At 42.3% G+C, this 26,627-nt stretch overlaps 1 protein-coding gene across 3 annotated transcripts in view; it reads left to right on the top strand.

Annotated features, from left to right (window-relative positions):
* fhod3a (formin homology 2 domain containing 3a) overlaps positions 1-26,627 on the top strand; it is a 46,926-nt gene that overhangs the window by 6,917 nt on the left and 13,382 nt on the right. For all 3 annotated transcript variants that reach the window (XM_083899763.1, XM_083899764.1, XM_083899762.1), the window contains exons 3-10: positions 2,862-2,929; positions 20,781-20,848; positions 21,182-21,287; positions 22,252-22,346; positions 22,821-22,932; positions 23,065-23,159; positions 23,422-23,565; positions 23,733-23,974. In XM_083899763.1, the coding sequence (XP_083755889.1) occupies positions 2,862-2,929; positions 20,781-20,848; positions 21,182-21,287; positions 22,252-22,346; positions 22,821-22,932; positions 23,065-23,159; positions 23,422-23,565; positions 23,733-23,974 (930 nt within the window). The remainder of the gene's footprint in view (positions 1-2,861; positions 2,930-20,780; positions 20,849-21,181; positions 21,288-22,251; positions 22,347-22,820; positions 22,933-23,064; positions 23,160-23,421; positions 23,566-23,732; positions 23,975-26,627) is intronic.

Raw genomic sequence — 26,627 nt, 5'->3', positions numbered from 1 at the left:
ACATTTTCCTCCATTCTTTATAAAATCACAAGTGAAAGACACACAGCACTAGCTGCTGGATATGGTTTTCTTGGAAGCACAAGTTCACGGAAAGTATGAAGCCGTGTGGAAAGCGAGACAGATGTGTGCCCTCCCTCCCTCCCTCCCTCCCCTCCACAGCTCTCTCTCTCACTGTACTTTTTTATGATGCGTGTTATTCTGGTGCTCTTTGTGACAAGTTTCACAGTTCACAAAGCTGTCAGCTGTGGACGCTGGAGGAGACAGCATGAGCACTTTGTTACAGCGCTGCTGTAAAATATATCCTTTTTTTTTGTCTGTTTGGGCTCACACTGGCTGGACAAATGGAAGATGGAAAACTGCTACCAGGGCTCAGATTTTCCCACAGAAGCAGCTCAGCCACTGAGATCCTGACACACACAGTGTTTCTTGTGTTTGTTGTGATCAGTTTTTTTTTGTAGATTGTGGCCAAAAACAATTGCCACTACTACATATTTGACATCTGCTGTATGAAATAGCACCTCAGTGTTGGCAGGTGTGTTATAATTGTCACATTTATGTGATCATTTAGCATTCGCTTTCACTTTGTATAACTTTGTATTTGTAATTGTAACTCAACTTTAAGCGTGTGAACAGTATTCACATTGAAAACAAACCAGTTATTCTGAATAGGAAGTCATTCAGATTCCACATGAGCACCTATGCACAAATATTCCACTCATGCTCTTGTTTACATGTAGCAAAGCCCTGGCTTTATTATGACTCACTGCATTACATGCACTGCTGTGAAAACCCCAGGACACAATGTGACCATGACAAGAATATTCCAAGTCTTTATCTGATGTTTTCTTTTAATGTTATTAGTACAGAACTTAGGTAGACGTTTAAGGTAATCAGCAAAATGCTATTTACACAGCAGCACTTTCTTTTCCTCTTATCAGAACAGGTTTTCCAGGTTCACAAATACAGTGTTGAGTGGCTTGATAAATTCGGTTTTACTTTAGCTATTGTCCCTATCACAGGCAGTACTGTGTCACCTAAAAGCCCTTTATATTTCCACTCAGAGTGTTATCATGTCGATCATGTCGGCAATACACAGAGAAAACAGTAAGTGATGGATGGCCTGTGCCGCTTTATTTGCACTTGTTTCTATGTGCACATTTAGTTGTGTTTGTGTGTGTGTGTGTTGTGTGAGCCATTCCATAGATGATGGACAGGTGAATAAAGGCATGTTTGTGTCTGAAGTGGCTGAAGATCTCGTGGAACTGGTTGGATCTGTCATTCCGTCAATCTGAAGCTTTCTTTCCTGGGTCATGCTGCACTGTAACTGACAGGAAATGAATCATTTGTTGGGTTGGGTTTGACCTCTTCTCGGACACAGAGGATGGATGCTTCTCTAAGCTAAGCCTGTCCTGTTCTACTCTAGTTCACGGCAAGAATAAATGAAGTAATCCCAGCCTCACACCCTGTTTGTGCTTTAAAAGCATGCAGCACTTAGTAATGTGCTGTGTAGCTGTCACATAGTTCCATTAATTGCTCCCTAATCCTACAATAATACCAATTTTCTCATAGTATCATGGGCAATGGATATAAAATGTGTGGATGTTTTTTAACGTAACTTCACTTTTCACTGGAAATTGAGCTGTGCTCTTTAAACGCAACACAAGGGTGTGAAACGAGTCCCGCTTAGAATTTATGTTCCCACACATCAGAAATGTGTGGAGATTCCAGCTGTGGCTGGAGACGGCTCACCGCAGCTGACAGTAAACAAAGTCCTCGGGTGACAGGACAGGACAGCTCACAGTATGTGTCCTGTAAGTCAGGAGTAACATGGAATGAAATCTGCTGTAGATCGTGATGCAGACTTTTGAATATGCAACATGTGGACAATGTGTTTACATCAGCCAGAATGTTCCCAAGTCTCTTTAATTTAATAGAAATCCATATTTGATGTCATCTGCTTTGACTTCTGGGGCAAATATCTTATGAAACATAAGTCAGTCAGTGTGCTGCCTTTTGTTTTTTCGTCATTTGTCACTCATGAATCACAACTATGCCGTTTGCTGCGTATTCTGCCGCCCAAAGCTCTCCCTGTAATGACAAAAATGCTCCCACGATGCTTCCAGACATCATCAAACTCTGTTGTGTTGTTGTTTTTATTGAGAGAGTCCTAGAATTTTAGAATTTTAGAATATTTTAGAATATTCTCGTACCAAGCAATTACCAGTTTGACAATCCACTGTTCTAGCGGCATCTCCACAGATCCTCATTTTACTCTTACTATTTCCGAGCAAAGCTGATAACGCAGCTGTGTTCTTGTTTTTTTGGGTGTGTGTTGTCCTTACTGCATGTTATGCATAACCAATATCTACCCGTGGTGGCGTTATAAGAGCAGTTTGGGCTGGATGTTATCGCCGTGTTAGCGATCAAAGTCCATGATAAGTTCCTTTTAGAAAGGCTGATGTTAGGAGAGAGAGAGAGTTTGACTCGTTTTCAAAAATACCATCATACTTCACTTTTCTGTTTGTGTACATTTTGTCTTACCACTGGAACAGTGCTGTGTGTGTGTGTGTGTGTTGTGTCTATTCGGCGGGGGGGGGGGGGTTCTGCTGTCTGTCCTCGAGGCTCAGATATGCATCAGTATAGGGGTCCTAATCTAACGCAGGCCACGCCGTTTCCCATCATGCACAACAGGTTTGCACAACATCATAACATATCCCTGCTGTATTGTGTCTTAAAATCTGTTGTTGTTGTTCCCCCCCCGACACAAGTAACGCAATCATTTTTGCTTGAAAGGGCCGAAAATGGCTCGTGAAAATAGTTTTGTATCATTAATTTTCTTATCTGTCTCTGTCATTCTTTAGGGCCAGAGGAAAGAAGCACAGTGTTGTTTTACGGACTCAGCTGACCGTGCGTGTGCACGCCTGCATCGGTGAGTGCTGTGCGACTTGTGTTTAATATGTGCTTTAAACATGTCTATCCCTGGATACACACACTAAATGACTGCTTTATGAAATCATAAGCTCAGAATAATAATCGCACGAGTGATTGCATTGATGCGAGGTGGGCCGCGTTCACATGTGAAGAGACAGCGATAAGAGGAGGTCGAGGAGAATTCATCACAGTTATCTCGTCTGGTGGAGTCCTCGCGCTGCGATGACCTTGACTCTTCTCGGTTTTGTAACGGGGGGAAGAAAGAGGAGGACAGAGGGAGCGGAGTGATGGAGGTGCGAGCGCTGCGGGAAATTATAAGGAATTAAAAAAAAAAATACATAGAATAAAGAAAAAGATAACAGCATAAGGAGATATTAACGAGTGAGTTGGAGCAGGGTTATTACACGCAGGTATTTGGGAGGGTGACCTGCTGTCAATCACAGACATGGTACAGAATGTTTTTTATATGTGTCATAAACGCCGTGGTGGAACGCCAACAGGTGGAGCACACCTTTTGTATGTGGTTGTACGAGTTCCTGGTATATAAATAAAGCGTTTTGAGTTTGAATAAGAGCACAGACAACAAAATCCACCAGCAATATTTGACTCCCTTAATTGTGTTTTCTACTCTACTCTGACTTGACCTACAAGTCTTTTTCCAGTATCCAGCCCAATCATTCCACTCTATCTCAGTTTTTGGCCTGATTATTGATTAAAAGTCTTGATACAGTATTAATATGGACATCTGGACGTCCATACGGATGCCTGAATAATACTTTTTACACATTATAATGAAAGTCTGTTTAGTTTTAGCTGACGCAATCATCTTCTTGTCGTCAAACACGAAGCAACTTTCAACTTAAAAGCAACTTGAGACAGCCAATCGTGTTACACCTCGATCAGACAGACGCTGATGAGGTTAACTCCTTAGGTGCAGAAATGTTGATATCAAATGACAGCAACAGATATTGGGTGACACAGAGGAAGTTGAGTATTGAAGTCTCATACCCATACCCATACTCTCTTTCCTCTGGGTTAGTGCTGCTGTTCACTCCTTCCCTCTGTAACGTGTCTGCATGGTCCACATTCTCCATGTCAGTGATAGCAGAGCTAATTCTAGATCCCCGAATCGGTGACTCTGATTGGCTGAGAATGCGATGAGGTGAAAGCTCACACAGAGTGCGTCTGAGGTTGTTAAGGAAAGGAAGTAAATTCACATATTTGGCCTTGTCCTGTAGCTACATGATTCTCTCACACATGTGAACATGTAATCGTTTGTCTCATAACAACATGAGACACATTTTCCTCAGAATAGCATAAGTTTGCTCACAATATTGACCACAATCCATGTTTTTAGCACAGATTCTGGACAGCAACAGACGTATAATCAGATAGCCAGTCAGTCAGACAGAAATCCACTCCCTTCAAAGATCCACCGGTTCCAACCCCCCACGCTCTTAGTCCTCCTTCAGCTGTCCACTCATCTCGTCGTCTAACGCTCCGTAATCCTTCGCAGCCTTGAGCTTCAAATCGCCTGACTGGTCGACTTTTTTCACTCAACGAAAAAAAGTCTGTCACAATCAAGGACGCAGATTATTCGCGGAAACCCGGCATCTGTGACTCGCAAGGAGTCGGAGTCAGCTGATCGTGTGGCGTGTGACGCTTCATGTTCAAGTGCTTTGCGATTAAAATGCAGGAAAGGATCGTTTCCTGGTAGATAAACCCAAATCTACTCATCAGGATTTCCTTGTGTTGAGGTCAAATATTAGCGAGGTCTTAAGATTTGTCCTCCTTTGTCTCCTATTTATTCGTTATCACTATCAATATGAACTTTGCTCTCGCTGGTATCTCTTCCTCATACCCACATTGGAGGATCATTTAGTAGATTTAAGGTTTAGATTTGCTCCGCCCCAACTACTATGTGGTTGTTAGCTATTATCTCTTGGTTAGAGTGACACAGCTGGAATATAAAACAGTACTTTTAACAGACTGTAAAAAGGTCATATGTTTCTACTTTCTAATGATCACAGGTCATAGATCACAAGTCCTCCACCTGTGTACTCAAACATAATTACTTAATTTGCTTTGCTGGGGGTGTTTTTTTTTTTTTGTGGTGCAAAACATCAGTCGCTCACAAGTGCAACCAGCTGACAGCCGTCTTTCTCTCAGTGTTTTGTTTTGCCCTGATGTCTCGTGTCATCGCACAGTGAGATTCTATGCGATTCTGCGGGATCACAACTAGGGATAGGAATCAGTATTGATATCGGTAAAAATGTAGAATCCGATATAATCCAAAAATCTTACTTACATTTTGCACAGACTGTAAAAATGTAAATGAAAATCAGCAATACTATTTTAGCCGAGTCATGTTTAGGCTGTCTCGTATTCCTTCTTTTAGGGAGAACAATATTTGTAACACAGTTATAATTTTGTCTTTGAAATGATAAATGTGTTATTAACTGCTTCATAGTTTATTAAATGAATGGTCTAAAATGACTGTATCGGAATAATATTGGTATTGATAGATATCGACTTTTTGATATCGGTATCGGGCTCCAAAAAGTGATAACTCTTGTATTGTTCAAGGTATCGCCAAGTGTGTGTTTTGACCAAATCTGATATGTGATTAAAATATTTAAAATCCGCCTTTAGGTCCAGGGTCTCTTAAAACACTTTAAACCACAGATAAGATTTGATTGAAATCCTCTCGTGTCCACAAACTCTTAGAGAAAGATCAATCTTGCCGACCTGACATTAGACCATGGGTCAGTAAAGGAAGAGAAAGTGTGATAATGTGCGTGATGAGCTAATGGGTTTTTGTGTCGTATATAAAAAAGATGACATGCTCATCCAAGCGGGAAGTGGTGCATGTGCTGCTGTAAGTGCTTCTCTGCACTGGTGAGGACATTGTGACACTGAATAACTCACACACCATAAGAAAGACTGGGGGTTTAAAGTGCGTGTAAAGCAATACAAAAACAAAAAACCATCTCGTCCGACTTGTGTGACGAACCACTTTGCAGAATTGGAGTGATTATAAAAGTGTTTTGGTTTCAAATCGTGTGAAATTCAGCAACACGATGAAATTCTGGGGGTGTGTCCACACTGGAGGAGCTGAAAACACTCAATGTTTTCACCACACAAACACAGAGGTGGTTTTGCTGCTCGCTCTCTCTTCTCTAGCTTTACTTCATTTCCTCCTCAGCTTTATTTTTTATTTTCTAACATATGACGTGAAGAAGAGAATTTGCTTTACGTGCACTACGTGCAAAAATCTAAAACTTAATCGTGCGTTCCTCTCCCCCACAGTCTTGCTGGATAATCAGGCAGAATCACTTGTTTCAGGGTTAATTTTAGCCACCTCTTGTGTGGAGTTGTCCTGGACCGTGTGTCTGTCCGGGCGCAGAGAGGTGTCAGGGGTGAAAAAGACCGCGTTATCTTTAGAAAGTGTCGACAGCACAGAAACACGTGAGAAAGACGGCGCAGTGCCAGACGTCTAAGTGAGACAGAGTCTCAGAAACCGAGGGAGTGAGCGAACGTCTAATTGAGGAAGACTGGAAAACTGGAAGGACTAATTCCAAATGATGCCTTTTTCGTAATGCCGCGGACAAATAGTTTTCCAAAATCTACACGAAGCGAGAGTTTAATGTAGCTGAGAAGACTCGGAGTTAAGAGCCCTGCTAAGAGCATTAGTGGCACTTGGAGGCATCGCTTACAGTCTCTCTTACACCCCATAATACTAAATGTGTCAGAACGATTACTGTGTTAGGGTTGTGAATTTAATCAGTGTTATTATATGGCTGCAGGGTATGTGTCTGTGTTTTTATGACATGGCTTGTGTGTGCACAATTAATACATTTGCCTGATGACTGGCGTTAGCCTGTTTCTCCAATGAAGGACTATTATAGTATATAGTATGATTTTTAGGGACCATAATATTAAATGATACTTGGTTTAGATGCAGGGTTTTTAAAGGATGTGTGCCAGTATTTATCCTGTGACAAATACGATATACTTTTTTTTATAATTTACTGTCAGGAAATGGACTTTCCAGTGCTTGTGGTGGACAAACTACTAGTTTTGACACCGTTTTGCTAATATGGGTACACTTTATATTAGGGAACACATATTCACCATTAACTAGGTGTTTACTAACATGCACACAAGTAGCATGTAGCCCTTTATTAGTAAATATTAAAGGTTCATTATGTAATAAATCTAAAGCAACTGGCCATAAAATCCTCCTAATATGTCACAGAAACTCAGGAATAATGTTCATATAACAAACTGAACTCACCACCAACAACAGTACAGCCAAAATATTTGCATTAAAAAAAATATTTTGCAGACTGCAAATAATGTTTATGTTTTGAAATCATGTTTTGGCATGTGGCGCCACCTACCACCTTCTACCAATCATTGCAGTCAGTAGAGTCTCCTCTGCAGAGCAACCACGGGTTGCCAGTTACGGCAGAAAACTAAACCTAAAAGACCTCTGTATTTTGAATTTGAATGTAGTAACCGTTTTTGGCCACATTCTTATGGCACCTTTAAGAATGTATTAAGACCTTATTTAGGAAAAATCTTAATTAATGTCGTAATAGAGGTAGAATAAGTTAACACGTGCTTAATGTGTTCCCTAATCTAAAGTGTTACCCTGAATCCAAAAGTCGTATTTGTAATTCCACAGTGTTTAAAGAGTGTTTTCAGAATCCCATGACGAGAGAGTTTGATCAAATGTGGAGCAGCTATGCTACTTGACAGGTAAAGCTCCCTGTAATGAGTGCCACTGCAGCAGGTGAAGCAAATCAATGGGACCGCAGAACAGAAGGTTCTTGCACATGTTTTTGGAGCCTGTTCAATCGTTTGGTAATGACCTCTGAATGTTATCCTCTATAGCCACCCCCTGCAGTGTAGAGAGGGAGAGGTGAGAGTTGCAGGAGGTGAAGTTTTCACATGAAAGATAATGCATCTTTTTTTTTTTACCCTCTTCTCGGACCATTTCCGTTGCATTCACACTACTTTAAAAAGGTGTTTACAGTACGCTAACTCTATTTATACTCTGTAATGATATACTGTGAGGATTTGGTGGAATCAGTGAGAGTTGAGTAAATCCAAATCTCTATAAATATGAGCTCACACACACACATGGTGGTCTCAAAAAAAAATAAAGAAGTCACTTCCTGGTGTTCCTGCACCAGTGGGGGTGCCGTGGTGCATTGACAGCAGCACTGCTCTTTCTTAAGATGCCGTGGCCAGAGATGACCACAGCTGGTTCAAGCAGTGATTTACTGCACTGATGCCCCCCCCCCATCCCCACTGTGGGAGATAAGGCCTGGTAATGACATGGTGTGACTGGGAGATAAAACCTCAGTGGGTAAGCTAAGAAGGGGGCAGCGGTGTACAGTTAAGACATCTGTGGCCAGACACATTATGGGTTTCGCTGACATGCTGCCCTTTAGCTTCTGTGCTACACTTAGCCGCTAACTACTTGTCAATCTGGCATCATTTCCACTTCATCCTCCTTTCATTTTACTTCACTTAACCGTGTCCATTTGTCCAATTCAATAATAATACACGTCAAAACCTCATTTCCAACCATCCATCCATCATTATATATCAATAAAGACTGATGTTGAGTCACATAACACATCATTATTGTCAGATTTGTCAAATGTGAAATGAACCGGTTCATGTTTTTGTGATGACATTTAAAACCACATATAACTACTTTCTTTCTGACAATTTATCGCAATAATTCTTATAACGACTGATGCTTTTCATCTGGATAATGTTTTTGGCCCAGCCCAGCTCTGCTCCTGTCGTCTTTCTTTTCCTGGCTTGCTATTCTCTCTCTCCCTCTCTCTAAATCTATATTTACTCTGCTCGGCTTCACTTTGTTCCCATAGACACCTGTGGCTCTGGCTCAATCCGTCGCTGCTTTATATTCTCTCTCCGTTTGCACGAGTGTGACTCAGCAGGGATTGTTTGGCTCAAAGTTTATGAATCGTTTGCTCGGTCTTGATAAGTGATGGACAAGTTTCAGACTTTTTAAACCACGCCATAATCATCTCTGTGTGTCCGTACTTTGTTTACATTGATTCCCGCACCAACAATAACAGATCCAGAATAGAACGTGCTCCTCCTCTGTGTTTCACAGAGAGGGAGCACAGAATTATCCAAATAGTTTTTTTCCCCTCTGCCCTCACTCAGCAGCTGGAACCCTGAGGAGGAAACTGAGAGCATTGTGCCCACATGAGTCAAGCCTTATACTTTACTGCTGTGGGAGATGGAGATGTCATCTGATGAGGCACGGGGGATGGAAGTGTAGAGCAGCATAAGTGGTGAAATAACATGCCTGTAACATGCATCTCTGCTGAAGCTGTTCTCCGTTCCCTCTTTTAAATGGTGTCTAACTGTAAATAACGTGCTGTCATCGTTTTTTTTTTTTTTTTTTTTACAGTAGAGCCGTTTATCATTTTTGGAGAAAGGGTTACAAAAACGTTGCAGTGAGAGAATAACAACTGTCCAATCGCTGTTGTTTATTGTTTGTCTCTGCTCTAGCTGTTATCGATGCTGTGGTGGTATCTATATTTTTACAGTGTTGTGCTTGCTTTCTGTGGATGTGGCAGGGTTTTCCCTGGGCTCTACATATGCTGACAAACACGAGCAGCCCAACGGTTGTGGTCTGTTTTTTTTTTTTTCTCTCTCTCTCTCCCAAGCCTCAGTGTACTCTCTGGAAGAAAGTAAGAAACACAAATATACAGTATCACTTATGTGTCTGACTGCGCACACGTCTTGGCTTCTTCATGTATAGGCATGAAGAAAGTGGCCGCACAAACATCTGGCTCATCTGTTTTAATCATTTTTGAAACTATTACATAATGCAATAAAACATTACAAGTACCACAAGCTAAACATCCAGAACGCGCGCACTGGAGAATTTGCGGACTTGGCGTCTTCGTCAGCCATGGGCTTTTAGACATGATGGGTTTAGGGAATGTGTGGAGAGGGATGGGAGAGGGAGGATTTCCAGGGAAATGGTAAATCACTTAGGGGAAGGAAACACAAGGGGAAAACAAAGTGTGGAGGAAATGCACCTGCCAGACAGAGCAGCAGCAGCAGCAGCAGCAGCAGCAGCAGCAGCAGCTGGCAAGTAGCTACACAAGTTATGTCATAGCTCTGTGGTCTGCAGGTGAAGGCAGAAATGAAGGAGAGGGAATTATACCACAGTATTAGACTGACAGCTACTTTTGATGTATTCCTGCAGGAGTTTATGTGACAAAAGCTAATTTTGCTTCTCACACCCATATTGTACAATATATACGTTTAAAGTTGATTACTGCAACCCCGGAATGTGTTCTTGCACAAACAGATACACATGCATAACTATCCCACCATCAGTCAGTATGTTTACATGCTAAGATGGACTAAGATGGGCTGTATTTCTCTATAAGCGAGTGCGTATCGAATCAGTTTCCTGTTGACCTTTTATACGCCACAACATTTTACGCCGAGATGGATCGTGCTGTGGTACTGTATCAGTCCAAAACTCTGTCTTCGCCATAGCTTTCGCTCTCGCCAATGCCATCGTGTTGTTTGAAGTTTCGTTCTACTTCCCGGTGACCATGGAAGAAACCTCGGTGCATGTGCAGAACGCCAAGTCCAATTCCATTCCAACTAAGCGCATTCATGCAGTAATCGGACTATGAATCGCATTAACCAGGCCTGTTAGTCTGACTAAGACTAGCTCGATTTTAGTCGGACTAACGTGTTTACATGACATTGCAAAAACCTTGTTATTGTCTTAGTATGACTCAAATTGGACTTTCAACAACTGTGTTTTATTTATATAAACATTGAACATTTGGTTATTTGTATAGTCAGCAATAGGCAGAAAAGTGAAAGTGTGTCTGCTTGAGAGCAGCATCAGAGAACTATAGAAAAGTATCCACATCAGGATGTATGTCAACTTCCTCTCAACTTTTAGAAAACTTTATTTTGAAATATGTCCCCTTGAAACAGCTTGTTTTTCTTCTCTTCTCGTTGAGCCATTTTTGAGAGAGGGACTGAGGCTTTTCATGCGCGGTGATGTTCAGTATTTACTTTCCCTCTGCTGCCATCCCATGTGTTTAAGCTGCATAATTGGGTGGTTGGCGATGGGTGGCACAACAGGCCAAAACATGAACATGAATCGTTTTCTCTTTTGAATATACTCGCAGCGCCATTAAATAAAGCTAGGATTTCAGTTTAACACATTTCCTCAAATCTCTGCTGACTCATAATGGTAATTTAATGTTTTTATATAAAACATTTCTCACATATATCACCTTTAAGTCGCAAACTAATCCCCATAAAGTGAGAAAATCCTCTTCCAAAGAGTGAATAATGATCTCTTCTCTACCTGTGCACCTGTGCTTCATACAGTAGCTCATATCCTGTATGTCATTGTATCTGCTGGGACACACAAACAAGGGAGGATTATGAATTCAGGTGAGTGCCGTATGAGTCAGAGCAAGAATTCACTTAGCTAATCCACTCGGCAAGCAACACATATCCTCTCTGTTTGCTCACTTTGGCTGTTGTTAGTTTTGCTCTGGTTTCCGCGTCTGTTTGTCTTTCTCAGTGTAGCTGTTCACCCGGCCTGTTCGCTCTCTTCATTCTCTAATTTGTTTATGTTCAGCCCTGCCAATGTGTGGAGGACAATTCAAATAAATAACAACTAAATTATTTGTTTTGACATTGAAGTCTGATTTTTAAACGTTTCACATTGTTATCTCATAATTACATCTACAATATCTTGTGGCTCTGTCACATTTTCCCAGTCTCACATTATTATTTCATTTCTCACACTGTGCGTGAGAAGTGTGAGAGACAGGGCGGGGGAGGAGGGGAAAACACCAGAGCGCTTGTTTCACACGTGCACTTTTGAATTGAACACCACAATAGTTCCCCCACAATCCACTTTTGTGTCTGGCTGCATGCACGCTGCATACAATCAGGTCACATTTAATTTAAAGAATGCACTATCATCGCAGATCAAATGTAATTATGCAACAATGTCAGCACTGTCCAAAAGCTCAATTAACACTCATTTAATTACGTTGAGGACACATCTACAACCAGCAAAATCCAAATTGTGAACAGGGCTGCAATTTGCTAATCACAAAAAGTGTTTTTTGGTTTTTTTTCTATGTTATGTGCATGTTTTTCTTTTCTTGCTGAGTCGTTAAAGGTCGTGTGTAAATGATATATGTTATGTTGTAGTCAGAATTATGTTGTAAAATGTATTGTCGCCTGAAAATAGTGAATTGTTGTGTTTCAATTACCTCAGAATGAGCTTCTTATATTACATGAATGCTGAATTGAATCCCTAATTGTAAGCATGACTGTTTAAGTTCATGTGCAAGTCTTTATATTGAGCAGTAGACGGCCTTCAGAGGGGCTGACAAACAGATCCGGGAGCTGTTAACCCATAATGCTAAGATAAGCTAAGTAGCTGCTAATTACAAGTGTGATATTATCCACTGTATTGAAATACTGATGGGAACATATGTGCAGGAGGATACAGTGTAGTCGCTAAATTTACACGTGTGAGTCCGTGCTCAGGCCTGTTGATGATTGCAGTTCCTAGTCCTAGAAAAGCTGGGTATATTTTTGTTTGTGTTGGTGGGGGTAACTATTTATGTGCATGTCGTGTGTGTGTGTGTGTGTGTGCGTGTGTGTGTGTGTGTGTGTGTGTGTGTGTGTGTGTGTGTGTGTGTGTGTGTGTGTGTGTGTGTGTGTGTGTGTGTGTGTGTGTGTGTGTGGCAATGAGTTCCCTTCCTGAAGACATCAGCGTCTGGGCTCCTATAAAATCCGATGTCCTTCAGGGTTCGAGGTTATAGTCTGGAGAGGTTTCAGTGTGTGTGTGTGTGTGTTATATATGTAAGTGTCCCAGCTGTAAAATACAGCAGGAATTTATTTATCTACAGAGGAGGATTTATAGGAATCACATAAAAGTTTGTTTTCATTTACTCCCAAGTGTTTCCACGCAGAGTCCGTTTTCCTTCAGGCCTGCTGGTGTGGCACTGCATCTGCTTGTGTGTGTGGGGGTGTGTGTGTGTGTGTGTGTGTGTGTGTGTACGTGTACGTACATACTTATGTGTGTTGTGTGCTGAGCTTCGTGTAATCTCTGTCAAGGTCCGCCACCATTCTTTAAATCTCACGAATCCCACAGTAAAAACCTTGGAGGTCTCACTCTCCCTTTCTTTCTCACTTTTCTCTCACTCTCACACACAAACACACACACACACACACACACACATGCGTGCTGAGCTCATGGGGCCTCTATCGTCATCCGTACCATCAGCAGCCTCCAGCGCTCACCGCTGCAGGCCAAGACCAACAGACAAAAAATAGACAGTCGCAAAATAACCCAGTTGTCCTCAGCAGTCTGGCCTTTTCCCTACTGCCAACTTTTCCCCCTTTCACTTCACTTGATATGAGAGTGAAATTGTGCATTATTGCCCAAACTGTATCAGCTCGTGACAGATTGATAGGATATTTATTCATCTAACTGCAGATTGATGGACATGACACTCCACACATGTGTCCGCGCAAGCAAGGAAATACCACCCAACGGTGCCTTTGCACATGGGTAAAGACATGGTATGCAAGCCCTTGCTGAGACCTATTGCACGCAGGAGGTCAAAATCATAGCGTCAAAGTTCACTTTCTCACTAATAACATGGAAACAAAAACAATCTGCATTTGAAATTGAATTAGAAGGATTATTTAATGTAGTTGACCACAGGGATCTAAACGGAGGTTGAACCCAGTATCTATGGTTGTTAACTGTATCCTTGATACCCAAACCCCCCTATATTTAGCATGATAGCACCTCACAGAGGGAATGACTTCCTGGGATTAAACCGAGCTCCGCAGCGTGCCAGTGTTCTCCTTAGACCCAGTTGGAAAGATTGGCCCAGACAGCCGTGCAGGGGTGGGTGTGGGTGTGCAACAAAATCCTCCAGAAACACGACTCAGTGGTTATAAACGGGCTCAAGTTCAGGACCGCCAGCTGTGACCCTGCCCCCCTCGCACGCCTGGCCCACAAACAGTTGTGCTTTCCTGAACAATATCACCCTTAGTTGACCTCACTGTGCTTATCTGAAAATATCCATGTGGCCCAATAAAGACGCACAATGCTAAAAATACTCCTGCCGATCAAACACGACAGGTTTACATACACAGGCGGCAGATTTGTTGACTTATTTATTTGGGTCTAATGCATATGACGACTAATTCTCCCGGGCTAACATTAGCTGCCCGACAGTGACAGATTATAACTGTCTGTTCGTCCTCAAGGTGTCCAGTTATTCTCATGTCCTGCTCTCTGTTGGCCGCTAAATAATCCATCTGTTTGTGTATAAACACTGGAGAAAGTTTCAAGGCTGCTAACGTTTATGCTAAAGTCCATTAGCTTGAATGCTAACGCTAACAAGTCCACTCACACAACATAACTGAAAAGTGCGTCTGTCTCACAGACGCTGTTATAGATAATAACATCTCTTCAGCAAACACAAAGTGAGGTTAAATCGGTGTTGGGTCTTTGTGATCACACAACAGTCAGTACACAATCATCGTAAATGGCGGCGTCAACATAGACAGTAAATGTTTGTTCAGAAGATTAAAGGTCTGTCGTAATTTGTGCGGGCAAAAGTAGAACCAGCTTGCTTTTTTTCACAAACAAATGAACAAATACTTGTTTGTTTTTTTCAAATTTGAATTGGTTTGAAATGACACAGTTTGCAAAATCTCAAAATTAGAGTGTAATGCCGGGCTATTCAACTAAAATTTACAGAGAGCCAGCTTTTTTCGGAAGGCTGTCCAGCCAGTTTTGTGTTGCATGTACAGTAAACGGATACAAATAGATACAAAATGTTATAAACTATTTAGCACGTATTTATTGCAATGGCTGCTAGTTTTGTGCAAAAAAGTTACAGTTACAGTACCACCAACATTTGGGTATAACAGTCACAATTAGCTCTTACAAAATTAGTGGTAACAATATCAACAACATTAAGGTGCAATGGCCACAATAGGCTATTTTTGCAGAAATATATGGAACAGTACCAATAATATTCAGGTACAACTGCTACAGTTGGCTCATAGTACAAAGAAAAAGTGCCAGAAATAGGCGAAGCTACGGTTGTATTCGCTTTTTAATAATACATTCACTATTTATGGTTTAATGGGCCGTGGGCCGGTCCAAATTGCTTGAAGGGCCGGTTCTGGCCCCCGGGCCTTAAGTTGAATAGCCTTGGTGTAATGGTTCATATTTTTGATGGTATCTTGTGTAGAATAGAATACGCCGAGTTGGAAAATTGGCATTGGCTGACCTATTTCAAATCAAATCACCGATTACCACAATAAAAACACATTCAAATAATAATAAAAATAACAGTAAATTTCAAAATAAGACTTTTTTCAGCCTTTCATATTAAATGTAACATGTGTTGAGAGCTCAGGGGTCAATCTGATCTGTCCGTCCATACATCTGTACAGAAAACATCTGGAAATGAAGTTTCATGCCCTTGAGAGCTGAGAGGAACTGCAGAGTGAAACGTGTAGTTTTACCTGCGATGGGTGACACATTTCTGAATGAAAATGCTTGTTTTCTTTTGTGTTAGTTTTGTTTATTTTTGCGATTCTCCTTCCATTTTTATTTACATTGCTGTCGGTTCTCATCTTCACATTAACTAGGTCGCCTTAATGAAACATCTGCCGAGCTTTCTGCCTATTGTTGAACGAATAGTAGTAGAATGTTGTAGGCTGGATATGCAGATTTAAATCAGATTTAGTTATAGGGGTTCTGGATTCTGCTCGTATTACAACAAAATCCTGTGCAGGTCTGAGTGTAATAGCTCCGGGTTTGGTCCAGTGTAGCCCGAGCTGGTCTGTGTGCTCCTCTGTGTGTGGAGATGATGCTGGAAATGTTGAGGGATTAGTCAAAGCTGAAGGGTCACAGCACTAATCTCATTATGGCACGAGGAGGAGGAGGAGGTATCTGACCACTCCTGAGCATCTTAGCCACGGGGAAATCCCTGTTTCACTGCAGAGGACACTCCCACACACACACACACACACACACACACACACACACACACACACACACACACACACACACACACACAGACTGTATACTGTAGAGATGATGCATTTTAACCCATTCAGATTCAGAAAGGGCTTTCAAACACAAATGAATAACGAACGAGACTGTGAATGATACGCAATGATTGTGTCAGTCGACGACTCGATAGTTTTCTGCACTCTTGAGAGTTTTTGAGGTTTCGTGAGTACTTTAAAAGGATTGAAGGCACATAGACTCGAGGGTTTTTGTTTCCTATTAAATTAAAGAAGAAGTGATGACATCAGAAACAAGGGGGACAAAAAAAAAAACATGTCTGCTGACAGATTGTTTCCACCGCGCACTGAGAAAATTGGGATGTTAAAAGTGGAGGTTAAATGAGTCGTAAAAGGCTGATGCGTCGCAGTGCATGTGAGGTCATGGTGAGGCAGCGTGGATGAAGAACGGAGAGTCCTCCAAAAACAAAACAGTAAAACTCTAAAGCAAACCTATAAATGAAATGTGCTTCTTTTGTCTTTTCCCTCTTTCTCTTTTTCTGTTTGTTTTCAGCAAAAGCAGGCAGTTGCTTACACACACGGGGCACATGCACGCTGTGTAGAAGCCACAATGACACATCCCAATGAGGGTTTCAGCCTTTTTTTGTGTGTTTGACAATAATAACATTTAGTGCCAGGAAAAAAAAAAAGTAGAGTGACCAGCAAAAGACACGTGGACAGACAAAAACCAGCTTTCTTCCTCTCTACTTATTCCCACCTCTGCTGCTCCGTCTCCTATTTAAGATATAATTATTATATATATTATTATTTGTTTAAGTTTGTGTTTTAATGTTATTTCTGAAGCAATTTTTGCTAAGCGAAGAGGTTGTAAGGGGAGGGGAGAGTGATTTATTTGAATTATTCCTGGTTTAATTCACCATCACAGTTCACAACTGCTTATTTTATGATTATTTAGCAGGCAAATTCTGTTTAAGCTCAAGCAAATGGGCAAATAAGATTGAAGAAAATAGATTGGCATAGTGTGAACTAATTTGTTATGTAATCGTTTTAAGAGTATTTACATAAATCTGTGAAACAAAAGGAATCCCCTTTTTACTCTCTTATATCATGGAAGGTAATAGAGACTGTTTGTTACTCAGTGCTCTCATCCTGGCCTCTCATATTCACCCCTAGGGTCAATTTAGTCCAGTTTTCCTAATTCCCCAAATCTGCATGTTTTTGGACTGTGAGAGGGAAAAACCCCACGCAAACACACACAGGGAGAACATGCAAACTCCATGCAGAAAGGCTCTCAGTAACCTGATTACGTTGTAAAGCTCCAGTGCATCGCCTCTGTCACTCCTTCCAAGTAATTACAGAAACATTGCTAATGCCACTGCATGATGTATGCGTAAGTGATCATGCACCACCCCAAACCACTCCTCTACCCAGTTATTAGAAGTATTTATGTCATCAAACTGTTGAATATCCAGGTTTTTGAGCAGTGGAATCCACCTCTGAAATGTCTCCTGGGCGCTTCTTGGCACTTTGTACTTCAAGCCTTGCCTTTGCTCGACTCGATGTAAAACAAATATCTTCCCTTTGCGCAGCATGGATAAAGCTGCCGGCCAACACGCTGACTCAGAAACGTAGTTTTACGAGAAACACAGGAGTTGGAGTTGCGTGAAACTGATCAAACGCTTAATTATTGCATTGCATTAACTCATCTGTCCACGGCTCGGATATAACCGGCATCATTAATATTTTAAAGTTAGGCCGTACAGCTTTAAATTATTTAATTTGACAACAATGAGACCCAACAACATGAAGCCAGTGGTCGATGGCTCGAGCCAAGTTTAAACCTTATCACTGTCGCTGACATGCTCCTGATGCACAGCAGACGTTTTGGCAAAGGTTACCTTGACAACTTGATGAAGAACACGTGATTGTTTGAGCGAGCCATCGCCGACACACAGATCCAGCGTTACCCTACGCTGATATACTTCATTTCAAGGAAACTGGGACTCATTACAGAGAAAAGTCATCGCTGAGCCAAAGTTAGCAGTCAGCTGTCAAATGATACTCGGGTAACGGCACCTGCCTATCAGACATGTGTTCCTAGAACATCGAGGTTTCAACATAAATGACATTTATGCATCACATGCTGTGTTTCAGATCACTTGATCTTATAGCGTGTGAAATGCACAGACCCTTTTCCATTCCTAATGATCTCTGTGAAGAAGTTAACACCGAGCGTATCACATACGATGCGTTCGCGCAAGCGCAGTTTGCATTACCGCAATTACGGGACGGTTTGTGCTATCGAAAAATTCCAGCGATTTCTGAAAGTTGTACGTCAAAGCCATCGTGTGGTTATTACGGTAATTTCACTGACGCTGTTGTAGGAAGACGATGAATCAGCGTCTTTGTCGCTAAAGAGGGAAAAAGTGGGGAAAATGCCTACATATTTTCCATTATTTAGACATTGAGAATTTTAAACATATTTTATATTGTTCAAATTTACATTTTAAAATGCACAATCTGCTGTTCATGCATGTACGTTGACAGTAATTACCAGATATTTAAAGTTATTCTGGAATAAATGGGCAAAAATCACTTACTCACTCGACGTTTTATGGCAATTTAATGGTTAAAATAAGGTTAAAATTGAGGTTTGGGTCTAAAAGGGTTAAGATGTAAACTGATGGAGTCAGAGCTGTCCACATGTGATCAGATCAACTGAGTCTCATGTTAAAGTGGCTGTATGTTAGATTATTTCATTTCTACCGCTTTATCCTGAGGTTTGCGGGGCTTGGAGCTGGAGCCAATCCAAGCTGGGCTACACCCTGGACAGGCTGCCAGTCCATCGCAGAGCCAACGTATAGAGACGTTCACGTTAACATTCAACCTGAAGTGTCCAATTAAACTGTAGATCTCAGAGAAAACCAAGACACTATTGAGAGAGCATGCAATCTCCTTGCAGAAAGGCCTGGTTCCTGAATTTGGGTCTTTTTGCTGCGAGGAAACAGTTCTAGCCACGATGTTTGGTCCTTGTTTGTGAGATTATTCAAGGTCGGATTTTTTTGGGTGAAAATCTAAAAATGTGACAGCATGCAGGTCAGCATGCTTTATATCAACAAAATGAGGAAGCAGCTCCAGGCACAACTCCGATTCCCTAAAAGCTTAGAAAAAAAAGAAAGTTTTATGAAGTCCAGCTTGTCGTCTCCGACAGTAAAGCGACCTGCGGTGAGCGGACATGTGAGAGAGTGTTGCTTTAGTTACCTCATCAGTGTTTTCCATGTGTAAAATATTGCAGTCTCCTCTGTTATTGTTTTGGCCTCGCACGCTCGCGGCTGTCGAGTGTGAGAACAGTGCAGTTTGTAACGGCCACACGTCGTGAAGCGCTGTTTTTTCCCCCCGCGCGATTTGTGTTCCTTCTTCGTGACGACACTGGATCATTTGATTATCTCTCCTGTAGATTATTCTACATTTCATGAATGACTCTCACAAAGGCTCCGACAGATGGGGGAGACAGACAGACAGGCCTGCGATTCTTCATCTCTGTGTGGAATGATAATGACTTTGACCCTGGCCTTGGGTGAGCCCTTGCCGAGCTCGGCGACAGTTACTGCTGCGCTCAAGAGAGCAGGATAGACTAGTAAAACTACGACTGGGCCCCCATGGCTGTCCTGCCTTGCCCTTTCTTCTGTACACCTTTTCACAGTCACCTTCCTCCTGACTGAAGGATACATTTTCAGCATGCAAATGAAGGATTCATTCAGTTTCCTAAACCCCCTGCTCATCTCAAGCAATTGACAATCCAATCCAATTTTATTTATAAACCACGAGGTGAACCAAAGTGCACGACACAAATCAACAATAAGCAGACGAATACAGTAGCACAAAAAAGACAATATGGACACTTAGGGGTCTGACGTGTGCCTGTAAGATATACAAGGGATCGACGAAATGATAAGGACACTCGAGTGGAGAGTAAAATGCACAGCAGAGCGGCACAAAATTGCACCCTTGAAATGATCACGGTTTAATTACACGATATGACAGGCTTCATAACGAGGTTATTTATCATGTCTACGGACACGTAAACACACTTTAAAACACCGAAAGAGCAACTTGTGAGATGAATGAAGCGATGCTAATGACGGCAGGATGGAGCACAGCAGTGAAATTGTGTTCGGAAAAGTGTTAATTCGGTCATGTTGTCATCGCATATAGTGACAGTAATAATAAAGCTGTGGGTCCTGAGTGATTTCTGCGCTGTGACCTGAATACCTCAGCTCGTGGCTCATTAACATTCCAGTAGAGCTCTAATCACTGCTGTTACAAGTGTGTGTGTGTGAGACAGAGATGCACGTGTTGCTCTGCGAGTGACGATGCAGGCGAGAGTGTGTGATGGAGCGCCTGCCTCAGGTGATCAGAGCCAAATGGTGTGATTGGTTCCACAGCTTTTCCTCTCTCGCATGTCAAACTGTTGCGCAACCTCCGCAGCACAGCTGAGACTCATTGGACTTAAAAAAGATTTTTTATTGATCGAGTCAACGGAACAGAATGAAACATGTGAAAAACTGGTGCGAGATGAAAGATGTGCAATGGAAATCATTTTGCCCCAAAAAACATGAGCTAACGTCAGGTGTGAAACACCAGCTTTTTTTTTTGTTTCATAGTTGTTCAAAGTCAAATAACCACATCAACAACATGTGTCTGTTTGTCCGTCTCTGCAGAACGACTCTACAACTCCAATGGCCGCGACCTGAGGAGAGCGCTGTTCTCCCTGAAGCAAATCTTCCAGGTAACGCGCACGAGTCGCACGTGCACTTTTCACATGCAATTACTGTCAGCTTGCATGAATACAGTTGGTCACTGTGGCCACAGTGTGCTCCCATGATGACAGGGATCTCCATCGACGTGGCATTTCTGAGTCTGTGTGTATAACTGTGTGATTATGATGTAAAAGTAAAGAGAAAACTGCAGAATACAATGTTGATATGTAGAGTGTCTGTGGTCAACTTTAAAGCCCTAATCGTGCACATTACTGCCACCATGTGGTGAGAAAGGAGGGTTTAGGAGCTGAGTGTGGTTTGTTGTTATTATTTTAACCTTTTTGACTTATTCCATGCTGCAGGATGACAAGGATCTGGTCCACGAGTTTGTGATGGCTGAAGGTCTGACGTGTCTCATCAAGGTCGGAGCAGAAGCTGACCAGAACTACCAGAACTACATTTTAAGAGGTGCAACCCGTCAATGTGCAACATATTGAACACCATTAAAAATACACATCAAATACAGGTTTTCATACTAAATTATACGTGAAATAAACATGAAAATAAGGTTACAGGTTGAAATACTCAAAAGGAATAGATATATACAAATAAATCTGAGATTTATTATTATGGTCCTGTAGTCAGATGAATCTTAATTTGTTCCAGTAAAGTTTTCAATCTATTATTGTCTGGACAGTTTTCCTTCAGAACGTCAGAATAAACATCAGTGACGATGATAACAGCGTGTTGAAATAGCAAACTTTGATGCCATCATAACGGTGAAGAACAAAAGACTCCACAACAGTGGTGGCATTGTTGAGCTGATGTCATGTTGACATGTTTATACTGAAGCTCACTCATTTCTACACACACACACACACACACACACATGCTTTCCATAATTTCCACCAGCAGTAAATACTCTTAAAGTTCCCCAGAGACCGTCTTTGCTTTCCTTTTTGGCGTCCCACTTAAACACACGGCGAATGCACACACACACACACACACACACACACATTCCTTTCAACACTCTTACCATAATTTCCTCGCTCTCCAAACATGTGCCACGGATAATCGTTTCATGCGTACGGGTTGTTTGCGGAGTGTTTTTGTTTGCCGTTAATTGTGTAATGACTAGCTATTGGCGGCCATGTGATAAATCTGACTGTGGGCAGTTGGTGAAGTTGTCAGAGCATCTAAAACTTGCTACCCATCAGTACAACTCAAAATAATAATAATAATAATAATATAACAACATACAATGGTGATAGAGCATTTACCGTTGCAGGTGAAGGAAACAAGCTGAGCCATACTGTATTTTCTGAATAAATGAGGAGATAATAACCATAAGAAAGCAGGAACTGTGTGTGATCTGCCGCTCTAACGTTGACGTTTCTCTCTCTTTTATCCCCCTCCCCTGCTCGGCTCTCAGCTCTGGGCCAGATCATGTTGTATGTGGACGGCATGAACGGTGTCATCGGTCACGCCGAGACAATCCAGTGGCTGTACACGCTCGTGGGCTCGAAGGTAAGAGTCATGCGAACTCTATCCGATGACTGTAATTACACACAGTCCCAGCTGCCCATCCATTGTTTGATGGACATTATTTTTAGCCCTTTTTTTTGGTGCTCGGTGACACCCAAACACATCTTCTGCTGGTCGTATTCCGTGTCCTGACCCGAGGCCTTTGTCTTTCCTTAATTCTGTGGCGTTCGTGCTGAACGTCTCCCATCTTTGATTCTCGTGCCTCAAGGCTGTTATTTTTGTTTGAATGTGGACATCGTAGTACAAACTGTACTAGTGCAGAACAAATACAATTAATCAAAACGTTTTTGTTGGAGCAGGAAGACCTGGGTTCGTGACCTGATCGGAACAAGGCTCTTTCTGTGTGGTGTTTGCATGGGTTTTTTCGGGGTTCTCTGGCTTCCACAGTCCAAAAACATGCAGATTTGAGGATTAGGTCTAAGTAAGGACTCAAACATGTCACCAACTCTGTTTTAGTTCCGCCTGGTGGTGAAAACGTCTTTGAAGCTGCTGCTGGTGTTTGTGGAATACTCCGAGTCCAACACTCCGCTGCTGATAAAAGCGATCACTGCTGCGGACACTAAGAGAGGTACAGGGACGATTTGCACTCACAGATACGGATTATTATTTTACTATCAATAACTCTCTTTTTATGTCCTAAGTTTTATTTAATGTCAGTAAAGGTTTTGTGGATGTGAATGGATGGATGGATGTTTTGCAGGGTGCAAGCCGTGGTCCAATGCTATGGAGATCTTGGATGAGAAGGACGGCGTGGACACAGAGCTGCTGGTCTATGCCATGACCCTCATCAACAAGGTATATACTGTATACTTTACGTTTTCTTTTTTGTAGTTCTTAAATTTCATAAAATGCATCAAACTTCAGTTACTCGAGGTTGCAGACCCCTGACTAGTGAGAAATAAGTCAAGTAAAGCAACATTTTAGTTGTTGTGACACAGAAAAACTTTATAAAACACAATTTTTTCTCCACATCAGGACTTCAAAGTGCATGAATGCACACTTTAAAACATGTATCTATACCGTACAATAATGTTTTCAATCTGCTGTCTTCATGCAGACACTTGCATCACTGCCAGACCAGGATTCCTTCTATGACGTGGTGGACGGCCTGGAAGAACAGGGCATGGAAACCGTTTCCCAAAGACACCTGGGGCGGAAAGGCACTGATCTGGACTTGGTTGAGCAACTCAACATCTATGAGGTTTGAGAGCCACGCACGGAATACACAGAAATATTCGGTCACGAGATTACCGAGAAAGTTACTGTAAGCTGACTAACGACGGAGAAACGTGACTCTGAAGTGTATTTATAGCTCGTCTCTGTTGGAAGCACCTGTCACACAATCAACTTTACCCCTCCCCCCACCAGGCGACTTTACGTCATGAAGACGGCGACGACGACAGCCAGCCTCCACCAACGGGAAGCCGGGACCGTCGACGAGCCAGCCTTGGGGCCGGCGGCAGCGACAAAAAGTGTGGCCTGGAGAGGAGGCGGAGCCGCAGGGCCTCCCTCGGGCGATCTGGCCACGCCTCCCCGTGCAGCCCCCTGTCCCCACAGAGATCTGGCTTCCAGCCTTTCAGTGGACACAGAGCTGAGGACATGAGTGAGAGGTGAGACGGAGGGGAAGGAGGAGGAGCTTCAGGAGTTGGGGAGTCAAAAAAGGGGAAGTTTAGCAGGTATAATGAGTCATTTTGAAGATGGAAATTTCAAACTTGACAATATGTACAGTATCAACAAGCAGACACCTCCAGATTAATTTAACAACAATAAAAATTATAATTATAATAATAAAAAAAAAAGAAAGAACAATAGATTCTAACTTTTTTCTTGTCTTTGCCCCAGCATCATACTAAATGTATGTATTTATTAACCAAGAAAAAGTCCTGGCCAAGACAGAAAACGGTACAAATAAAACAAGACAAAAAAATAAATACATCACATCAGCTCATTTAAAACAGTGACTTAGTTTATTTTATTTCAATAAACGTTAATAATAATCATTAGTTTCTTCTTTTGTTTTTGAAAAGGAGTGAGAAGAAGTTTCAAACTTTAATCTCCCCCTATTCTCCTTGAAATGTAAATTCATTAATCAACACGTCAAAACAAGATAGAACAGTCAGTTAAACTTGTGTGTAATGACCAAACATTGTCATGATAAGTGGTGTTTTTATTATTCCACATAACTTTATTAGGGTGTGATATTTCACAGATTAAGTAGAAAAGTTCTGACTGTCATATACAACCACTTTCTGCTCCAGGTCACTGTCAGGTTTCCTTCCGTCCATGTAAGTTCAAAGTTCAGTGAACAAAAAAAAAAAAAGATGATAAAAAGAAGGATGAGATGTTGACCTTTGTGACCCGCGCTGCTTCTCACTTATTACATGCTATAACAGCCATCATGTGACATTAAGCACTCCGAGTGGGTTTCTTTGTTCCCTTCCAATGAAACACTGGTAAAAAACTTCCACTAAAAGAAATCAAACAGTTCTAAGCAGCAGCACAAACGCCTTTAGGGGTTTGCTTGTTCCTCTACAAACATATTAAACCAGCACAGGCCTCAGTGTTGTGTGTGTGTGTATATGCACAAAGTGTGTATGCGGGCACGGGGAGACGTCTGCAGCTGTTTACCTCAGGTATCCTCTCATCTACCATAGCTCTTTCTCTTCTACTGTGTCTCGCTCTTCTGTTATCTGCTGGCAGAGCAGATTCAGCCCATATTAAAGGTGCATCTGCAGCAAAAGCGCTATGGATTAGCTTGGATCATTTTTCCATAGAATATCCATTCACGAAGAGTTACTTTTACTTCACTTTTTTAACCGATTGACTTGGTCCACCCTGCTTTGTGTTCTGCACAACAAACAAACACACTTTATTGGCCATTTTATCTCATTTTACACGGCTCTGGTCTCGTGGAACAACAACAGCAGCGACCTGCAGGACACCACGGATCATCTGGTATCACTATAGACGGAACACTTAAGTGGCACTGAGCTCAAGGCAGCTGTTCAGCCATTTTACATTCTCCTTTCCCTCATGCCTGCCGTCACATTTCATCTTCATGGTGCATGTCAAACTCTCTAACTCGAGGCATGGAGTGTGTAATCGGAAACATTCTTTTTTTGTGTGTATTGGCTTGTCTTAATAATCTTTGTTTTTATATCACGTTATCTCCATCTGATTGATGTCATAAATGTCTGTGTGTGTGTTTTAGTTCCATCTAACCCTCTCTCTCTCTCTCCTGTGTTCCATCCCTAAATCGCAGATATTTATATCTAAGGATTTTAGGGATGTTGTATCTTTAGAAGTGTGGCCATTTCTGTTTGCATGCCGTTCTCATGTGTCGCATCATCTCTCCCTCGATTCTTTCTTTACATTTTACCACTCAACCATCCACTATCACGCCACCTCCTCAGAGAGGAGGAGTATGAGGAAGGAGTAGAGGAGGAGGAGGAGGAGGAGGAAGAGGAGACTCCGGTGACTGAGTCTGATTCAGATGAGCAGCAGGGGGCTGATACAGTACCTAAACAGGCCACCCCCAGGTATTTTGGGACATGGTGGTAAAATAGTGATGTTCTTTGGTCTCTTGTGTAGTCCTTATCTGGTTCCTTAGACGTATTCTGTCATCGTTGTCGTTCTTTCATCCATGTGTTCCTCTCAATTTGCTCCCTTGTTCCTAGCCCTGCTCGACCTCTTCCGTCCATTGTTCATAGAACAACCCTCCAGTCCATCACCATCACGACCAGAAAGGAGCCCGCAAAGGAGGAAGAGCAGCCGAGTCGCACCGAACAACCTCCAGAGCCCAGCCTCCACTCTCCCTCTTCTCCCGCTTCTTCCCCACACAGACCCACGTCCCCGCCCTCGCTTCTGGCCGCCTTACTGGCCAGGAAGAGGTCTTGTGTCACCGTCCCGGCGACCACAGAGGTCAGCCCGCCGCTGCGTGGCAGCTCTCGTCTTTCGCCCGACCGCCTGCCCTACCTGCCCCATTCGCCCTTCCACCTCTTCTCGTACGACCTTCACGAGGAGCCGACGCCAGCGGCTCCAGCCAAAGACAGCGAAGAGTCTCCAAAGATGACATCTCCCAGGTCAGAGGACGAGCAGAGATCAGTGACCCCATGAGAAGCACTTCCTTTTATCTCTTCGACCTGGCACCTTTTTTTCTTCCATTTTTCCACTTCTGTCTCTGGCTTTAGCTGTGGCACCTCTTAGGATGTGTCTGCACCACTTTTCTTATTAATCACCTCCTTTTTCCAAGTTCTTTTCACT

The sequence above is a fragment of the Microchirus variegatus genome, assembly GCF_963457635.1.
Source record: "Microchirus variegatus genome assembly, chromosome: 13".
NCBI lineage: Eukaryota > Metazoa > Chordata > Actinopteri > Pleuronectiformes > Soleidae > Microchirus > Microchirus variegatus.
The sequence above is the reverse complement of the archived record's forward strand: the minus strand, read 5'-3'. Positions and strand labels throughout refer to the sequence as shown.